Genomic DNA, 8,998 nt, shown 5'->3' on the forward strand with positions numbered 1-8,998 from the left:
AAAACCAAACTACCCTATCTGAGACCTGGAAGGTTCTGTGATTGGCAACCCAGGTTCCTGGGTACCACGGTTTAGAGCCCTGGCCATCTTTCTTTGGTTTTCCCTAGGCGTGCATTCCCTCTGATGGGAGGTGGTCTGGCGGGCTTGGCCAGGGCACTTCCTTCCCTGATTTCCTTTGAAAGCACAATTCATCTCAGCTTTAGGACTGGAGCTGGCTCGAATCGGCAGGGCTTTAAAGTCCCCAGGGAATACAGTGACCGCCCCTGGGAGGGGCCATGAGCTTTGAATGAGAAAAGCTCCTAGAAGCTGGCCTGTAAGATCTCCTCTTCAATAACAGATGGAATTAGCAGCAGCCCCTACCCCCCCACCCCGCCCCTACTGCACTTTAGTGGAAGGCTTCTCCTCCCCTTCCTACTCCTACCTGCTCAGACAATCTTAATTGCCAAGTCATTGTTTGAAAACCCCATGGGTCAGGGAAGAAAGGGACAGCAGCCTTAGAGGTAGCTCTGGGCGGAGGAGTAGGAGAAGCCTCAGAAATTGCCGCTGAGATAAACACTTAGCGCTCAGACTGTTCCCCAAGCAACAAAAGAAGAAGAATTTAAGAAGGGCGTGGCTGGTGGAAGCTTCCCCAAGGACTGCTGTGCCCCATCTCTATGGGACTTGGTGGGTTAGATCCAAGCCTTTTATCTGTTTTCTGACCAGAAGTCCAAACCAGGCAAACATCTTTTAACCTTTTTCTTCTTGGGACTATTGGGAGGATGCGGGGGCGGCGGCGGGGGGGGGGGGGCGGTCAAAGATGCAACATGCCTCCCAGAGACGCAATAACTGCAAATGATCAAACCTATGACTGTGAAGAAGGCCTGAAGGGTATCAGGGGTCATGCTTAGAGTCTCCACAGGACAGGACAGCCGCCCACACCTAGCTCACCTGTTCTCACCAGAGCATCTTGGCTGGGGCTCAGACATCTCTCCGAAACCCCTGCTGCTCCCTGACCTGGCTAGGCTCCAGGGTGGAAGGGCAAGCCTCTGTCACAACCTGGGTTTTGTCCAGTCCACAACCTGGACTTTCCTACAGAAATAACAGGACTTACTGCAAAGAATAGTAGTTCAGGAAAGGAGACCCGGGTTCAAATTTAGACTCTGTCACCAACGGACAGTGTGGCCCTGGGCAACATCACTTGTCACCTTTGAACCTCATTCTCACCTTTTCTTATCTTAAAACCGGGATAAATGGCCTTGCCAGGCCACGCCCACCGCACAGGGCTGCTCGGAAGATCAGACGAGATCGCGCACGTGTTAGGGCTTTGTAAACTGTGAACTGTGAGAGCATGAAGCTTTTAAACCCGAGGTGGTTAGGTCCGAGGCCATTACTGTGATGCACTGGCGAGGCAGGCGATGTGCTGAGCGTTGCCCTCGTATAATCAGTGAGGGACTCAACTGCGTCTCCCCAACTCAAAAGCCGGTGCCCGGGAGAGAGGGTGCAAATCCAAGCCCGAGTCGGGGTGGGTGTATTGGGAGGATCTCCCGGACGAAAGCTTCCGAACTTCCCTCTCTCGCTCACCCGGAGTCCCAGCAGGTTGGGCGGAGGCGCACTGAGCCCGCGGCCCTGTCCAAGCGGGCGCGCGCACCGGACTCACCGAGGTGACCCCTCGCCGAGGCTGGAGGTCCCGGCAAGGCTCGCGGCAGTCTTGCGGGCTCCTGCTAGCGCGCCCTGCACGTGGCGGGGGCCTGGGGCAGCCCAAGTGCCAATCTGCTCGCAACCTCCCGCCGCTCTCTCCCCGCCCCGCCTCCGCGCCCCCCTCCCCAGCTTCACTTGGCCGCCTCGACCCTCCTACCGGCTGAGAGCTGCGGCCGAGCCACAGCCCAAAGCAAGCCCGTCACTTTCACCCCGGACCCCGCGCCGCCGGCCTCTGGGGCATGCTGGCATGGCAGGACGGCGGGGCCAAAGCGGCTCCCTCCCACCACAAGATCTCCTTCTCGGTTCTGGACATCTTGGACCCGCAGAAATTCACCCGCGCTGCGCTCCCAGTCGTGCGTCCGGCTCCCCGGGAAGCCAAGAAAAGTTTGGCAGAAGCCGAAGCAAGGAAGGACTCCAGCCGGGACCCGGTTGCGCAGCGAGAGGCGCCTGGTAAGGAAGCGAGGCGGCCTCGGGCCCCGGAAAACCCCAGCTTAGATGCTGCGATGGGAAGGTGGGAGGGACGGCCCGGGATCGGGTGAGTGGACCTTGGCTGCGTCTTCCCCAAAGGGGAGAAGGCACACAGGAAGAGGACTGAAAAAAGTAGAGGAGCAGTTGAAGTGTTAGTCGCTCAGTCGTGTCCGACTCTTTGCGACCCCACGGACTGTAGCCCATCAAGCTCCTCTGTCCATGGGATTCTCCAGGCAAGAAGACTGGAGTGGGTTGCCATTCCCTTCTCCAGGGGATCTTCTCGACCCAGCGATCAAACCTGGGTTTCCCGCAATAGGGGCAGATTCTCAACCATCTGAGCCACCAGGGAAGCGGCACGAAGAGGCACATGGGGGACGCCCCCCCCCCGGCACCCTCCCCCCCCCCCCGCAGCATCCCAGGTCAGAGATTTGCCACCAAAGCTTATCCCTGCTCACTTGCCAAGCGAGTAAGCACCTCAGCTCTGATTGACTGGCAGTGGAAACTAATAACCCAGAACCCAGTTTAGCCAGGCTTATTCATTTATTGGGCATTTAATGCTCCCGCCAGGTGCCAGGACCTGGGCTAGGGACTGGGATAAAAGTCAGGGAAAACTTCAAAACCCGCGAGGTAGGCAGCGTCATTAAGGAGGTCGACAGCATCATCCCTCCATTTTCTGGATGAGGGAGGTGAGACTGATGAATCATGTGTCTGAAGTCTTAGGAGGAAGGGAGGTCCGGTGGAGCACACAGGGGCCCCTTCCAGCCCTCCAGAGACAACAGCAGAGTCCACTGCCCACACGCTCAGTCTCCCCAGACCCAATGGTTGACTGGACTGGGGCCCAGGTGGCTTGGGGGTGATGGGTGACTCTTTGTCCTTTCTCCCCGCAACCGTTTTTGACTTAACTCGTAACTCTGGTGGACACCTGATGAGGAGTCCAGGAAAGTTTCTGTCTGAAATGAAAGACAAAGGGCAGCAGGACCGGAGTTGGGTGAGCCCTGGGCACGAGGTTCCCTTGGAGGGAGGCCAAAGTTCAGGGGCGCAGCGCAGGGAGAGGCTTGAAGTCTGGCAGTCTCCCCCCCCGCCCCCCACTGCTTTCCCTCCCCAAGTTTAGCGGTGATGGTTTGGGGCTCTGGGCGTCTCTGGCGGCTGCGCTTGGGCCTGGGCGGCCGGCCGGGTAATTGTTCCGATCGCCCCTCGCAGGGGCCGCTCTCCCCTTGCCCCACCTCTCTGATCGATATTCTATTACTGGAGCCTGCATATCTCCTTCCCGCAGCTTGCAGGTACCGACTTCAAACCCCCTTTCCCTGTCTGATCCTAATATTGTTCGATTAAAACTTACCTTTAATAGATGACATCTATCGATCCGGCCCCGCACAAATCTGAAACTCTATTAACACGGCACCAGAGAGAAAATGGGAAAGAGGGAATTTCACTTTAAAAGGGAGGAGAGGAGCACCTAATAACTTCTTTTTTTAATTGCTAGGGTTTCCAGACCCAAACAAGCTTCTAGGGACGGGGGAGAAAGCCCTAAACGCGCTTCACATCTCGATGTCTTAATGTGTAATACAACGGTCTTGTAAGGTTCTCCAATGAGCTCATTATTTTTTCTTAATGCAGGGTGTCATCCATTGATTCCAAATACACTTCTTGGACGCCTACTAGGTCGTAGATGAGTCAAGACAGAAGAGTCACCGCAACCCTAACTCCCACCTCCTGGGAAGGGCCGGGCACTCTGGATGAGGGGCCGTGGGGTGGTGGCAGGGAACGCAGTCTCGGAGAGGGGCAGGGCAGGGCTCTGCGTTGGGGAGATTGCCGCCTACTCTGGGGAGGACGAGAAGCAGGTCCGGGGACCAGGACGGGCTGGGTGGTTCCCGGCTTCTAATCACCATCCCCTTCTGCTCTAGATGCTGCGGGCCGCGGCGCCGGCTTGGCGTCCCCTCTGGAGGGGTCGGAGGCGGAGGAGGCGGAAGAGGAGGACGAGGACGTGGAGGACGCGCGGCGGCGGCGCGCGGAGCGGGCTGCGCACCTGCAAGCGGGTCTGACGCTACCCCCCGAGACCCGGGCCGCGGCGTCGGCGGCGGGGGAGAGCGGCGCGGGCGGCCTCGCGGGCTCCCCCGGCTCCCCACGGCCCAGGCGCCGGCGCGCGGAGCCCAGCGGCTCCAAGCCGCGGCGCGCGCGCACCGCCTTCACCTACGAGCAGCTGGTGGCTCTGGAGAACAAGTTCCGGGCCACGCGCTACCTGTCCGTGTGCGAGCGCCTGAACCTCGCGCTGTCGCTCAGCCTCACTGAGACGCAGGTCAAAATTTGGTTCCAGAACCGCAGGACCAAGTGGAAGAAGCAGAACCCCGGCGCCGAAGGTGCGGCGCAGGCGGGAGGTGGCGCGCCCCAGCCCGGGGCTGCAGCGGCGAGCGGCGGCGGCGGCGCTGGGGGCAGCCCAGGTCCGCCGGGCCCGGGCGCGCATCCTTTCCAGACTTTCCCCTCCTACTCGGCGGCCAACGTCCTCTTCCCGGCCGCCGCCTCTTTCCCGCTGACGGCCGCCGGGGGCTCCTTCGCGCCCTTCCTCGGGCCCTCCTACCTGACCCCTTTCTACGCCCCGCATCTATGAACCCCCGAGCCCCTTGGGCCCCACTTCGTCTGGACTCACGAGAGATTGGCGTGGACTTGTGGTCCCCACCCTACGGAGGGGCGCCGATGCGTCGGGACCGCCCCCTCCTGGTGCGCGGGTATCTGCGCGCCCCTTCCCTGCCGGCTGCCTGGAGGCGCCGCCAGAGGGCAGGGAGAGGCCTCCTGCCGGCTCCCAGGTGCGCGCCTTCCCGCCGCGCGGAACCCCGGAATCCACACGGTCCACTAAGGCGAATCAAGGACCTACCACGTTTCAGAGTATTCGGAGGCGGAAGCTGTCCTTAAATCTCCCCGTTTCTAGACCTGCTCTTCCCTGTGGGTCAGGCTTCGTTCAGTTCAAGGGCTCTTGCTGAGGGTCTGGGTGTTCGGAGGCGCGCGGCTAGTCCAGCGGCCGGCTTGGAGTCCGGAGAGAGCCAAGACCCGTCCTCCAGCGGCTCACGAGGATGGAATCTTCAAAGATTTTGGCTCCCTCAGAGCAAAATTGTTTTTGTTTCCTTTTTCGGAGCCGATTGTTTCCCATTTCGTACTTGGTTACTGGCCCAAATCCAGCGATTCCTTCCAAATAATGCACAAAGTTGGAGAGAAGTGAGTCTGTGAGCGCACACTGCCGCCTTGAAATGGACCAGTTTTTAAATGCGTAACGCTCTACGTTTTTAGATCTTTCATTTAAGATTAGGACTTGAGAGCAACACTTAATTCCAGACAGTCGCTCCACAGGCTATTCCTGAGAAAATGGGTACCTAAGTTTTCGGAGAAGACCAGAAGTTCGTGTTGGGAAACTCAACTGCTTTGCAGCTAGGCTTGCCTGCTAAGGTGGAGCGCAGTTCCCCGCTACCGCAAGTTTTGAGAACAGCTTTGACAAACCGAGGCTGTGGCCCCAAAGGCATAAAAATAACAAAGGGACCAGAGGCACAACTGAAATCTTGAGGGATATTCAGAGTCTGCCCATTTTGATTTGCAGTGTTTGATATTGTAAACACTTGTAAACACTTAGCCAGTCTTGGCTAATGTGTCTGTCTCAGCAAGTCCTAGGCTCCCAACAGCGAGCAAGGAGAGTTCTCTCCAGCATATACTGCAGTTATGAACTGGACTATTTTTTAAAGCACAGATTCAACATTTTTAGAGCTTCATCTAAGATTCTGACTTGAAAGATATTCTGTTCTACACAGACTCTCCGTGGTGGCATGGTGAACAAGCAAAAGGTTGTTAAGAGCAGTAAAATAAATAATTATTGGGCATATCATGGAAGCAAAAGGCATATATGTGATGGATTCAACTGCAGGAAATTAATATATGGACATGCACTCTAACTGCTCTTTTTATTATCTCTCCTAAGAATTAGTCCTGTAAAATTCTCTTGCTGGCTTTATCTGGAATACTGTTCTTCAATTTTTTATGTAATATAATTTGTAGCCCATATTTCCAAAAACCAGACCTCCCCAACTAGGTCATGTGTCTTTCACCCTCATCTTTATTGGATGACTCGAGGCTGGGCAATATCTGTATTCCTTGCTATTTCTTGGTAGCCTATGTCATTAATAAATTTAAAGATCAATGGCTTCTTATAAAAGCACATTATTTGGTTTTGTGAACACATGAGATTACAACCTTGAAATATCTACTTCTGTTATTATCAAGAATGAGAAAATATGCCCCCTTCTTCCACATTAAATGAAGATTTCACATTCATGTGAATCTCATCAGATTTGAGTATATGTATTATTTAATTATAATTTATTAATTAGACTCTTTCCCTCCTATGCTGAAGAAGAAATGTGTCCCCAAACAATGCATTAAACTTTCTGAAAGACAAGTGGTGCCAGATGAGATTAAAAATGCAGTTGCTGTAATAGAGAATATTATTTTATTCACTTTACTTGTTGATAAACACTCTCTCAGTAACTATTTGTGGGTTTCTCAAAAGCAACATTCCACGTATCAGGAGCAGGCATGCACAGAAGCAAGATCTGTAACAAAGAAACCAAATTTCTGTAAGACCTGGAAAACATTCCTTCCCTCTCAGGTACCAGAAGACTCCAGTTGAAGAGAGGGACTGGGGAGGGAGGTGGGGAGGCTTGTCTGTTTGTGGGCCAGCATGGAGTGCTGTATTTCCTGACCTTTCTTGTTCCTACACATTTTAACAGAGTAATGCCCGAAGTGTGTGACTTTGGACATCTGCTGCTTTAAAAGGCCCAGTGAGTTCCCAACCAAATCCTTAAACTCAATCTATTGATGTGTTGGTCTAATAAATTTTGTTTGTAATAATTTCTTTCTAATAATTTCTTGTTGTTTATTAGCAAAACTTTTAAATAATTCTATAACTCTCAGAGGTTGTATAAATTCCCATCCTCACCCCTCACCATCTAGCATTCACCAGTAGAGTATTTCTACACTAGCATGAATTTTTTCTTAAGCCATCCTTTTCAGACTCTTGCTAGCTACACACACAGTGGCTCCATTTGTAGGCGGTATACACAAACATATTTAAGGCCATTTTTATAGCGATAGCAAAGCATCTTTATAAAATATTAATTAGTGGCTACAAATTTCAATGCCAGATTTCTAGGACATTAGCTTCCTAGCCTGCTTTACAAGTTCTGCATAACCCATAAAGAGTCTGGGAGATAACTTTTCAGACTTGGGCCATCCACTGGTCATAAATTTCTGATGTTAAAAATGACCATTTAAAAATGATCTTATTTGTAAATCAGAAACAGACCCACAGACATAGAAAACAAACTTGGTTGCTAAAGGGGGAGGGATAAATTAGGAGTTTGAGATTAGCATATACAAACTACTATATATAAAAACATAAACAAGGTCCTATTATATAGCACAGGGAACCATATTCAAAATCCCATCATAAACCGTTATGGAAAAGAATATGAAAAAGTATGTATCTCTCCATATAGCTGAATCACTTTGCTGTACACAAGAATCTAACACAACATTATAAATCAATTATACCGTTTCAGGTTCCCACGTGAAACCATGTAGCCGGGGAGTGTTATTTAAAGGAGTGATTAGAGAGCCGTTCTTACACTGAGAGACCCCCATCCATTTTATGGGCACAGCTCAGCTTAGTGTATATGCTGAAGAAGCTGAAGTTGAACAGTTCTATGAAGACCTACAAGATCTTCTAGAACTGCTGCTGCTACTGCTAAGTTACTTCAGTCATGTTCGACTCTGTGCGACCCCATAGATGGCAGCCCACCAGGCTCCCCCGTCCCTGGGATTGTCCAGGCAAGAATACTGGAGTGGGTTGCCATTTCCTTCTCCAATGCATGAAAGTGAAAAGTGAAAGTGAAGTCGTTCAGTCGTGTCCGACTCTTAGCGACCACCCAGACTGCAGCCCACCAGGCTCCTCCGTCCATGGGATTTTCCAGGCAAGAGTACTGAAGTGGGGTGCCATTGCCTTCTCCACTTCTAGAACTAATATCCCAAAAAAGATGTCCTTTTCACTATCGGGGACTGGAATGCAAAAGTAGGAAGTCAAGAAACACCTGGAGAAACAGGCAAATTTGGCTTTGATGTACAGAACGAAGCAGGGCAAAGGCTAATAGAGTTTTGCCAAGAGAACGCACTGGTCATAGCAAACACCCTCCTCCAATAACACAAGAGAAGATTCTACACATGGACAATACCAGATGGTCAACAGTGAAATCAGATTGATTATATTCTTTGCACCCAAAGATGGAGAAGCTCTATATAGTAAGCAAAAACAGGACCGGGAGCTGACTGTGGCTCAGACCATGAACTCCTTATTGCCAAATTCAGACTTAAATTGAAGAAAGTGGGGAAAACCACTAGACCATTCAGGTATGACCTAAATCAAATCCCTTATGATTATACAGTGGAAGTGAGAAATAGATTCAAGGGATTAGATCTGATAGAGTGCCTGAAGTGCTATGGATGGAGGTTCATGATATTGGACAGGAGGCAGGGATCAAGACCATCCCCAAGAAAAAGAAATGCCCCCTGCATTGGGAACGTGGAGTCTTAACCACTGGACTGTCAGTGAAGTCCCTAGCCTTTCTACTGTTGATAGGTAATCAAATGCTTTTTGACCATTTTGACTAAACAGTCTTACAGATACCTTTTGAGGCTTCCCTGGTGGCTCAGTTGGTAAAGAATCTGCCTGCAATGTGGGAGACCTGGGTTCAATCCCTGTGTCGGTAAGATTCCCTGGAGAAGGAAATGGCAACCCACTCCAGTATTCTTGCCTGGGAAC

The 8,998-nt window shown here is 52.0% G+C and overlaps 1 protein-coding gene across 1 annotated transcript; it reads left to right on the plus strand.

Moving 5' to 3' along the window:
* Nucleotides 1-1,916: 1,916 nt before the first annotated feature.
* On the plus strand, nucleotides 1,917-4,750 carry NKX1-2 (NK1 homeobox 2). The gene is made up of 2 exons (XM_081563164.1): nucleotides 1,917-2,127; nucleotides 4,050-4,750. The coding sequence occupies exons 1-2, from the start codon at nucleotides 1,917-1,919 to the stop codon at nucleotides 4,748-4,750; spliced, it is 912 nt and encodes a 303-aa protein (XP_081419290.1).
* Nucleotides 4,751-8,998: the final 4,248 nt, after the last annotated feature.

This window comes from Giraffa tippelskirchi, chromosome 2, assembly GCF_054371585.1.
Source record: "Giraffa tippelskirchi isolate mGirTip1 chromosome 2, T2T-mGirTip1v1.2.pri, whole genome shotgun sequence".
Lineage (NCBI taxonomy): Eukaryota > Metazoa > Chordata > Mammalia > Artiodactyla > Giraffidae > Giraffa > Giraffa tippelskirchi.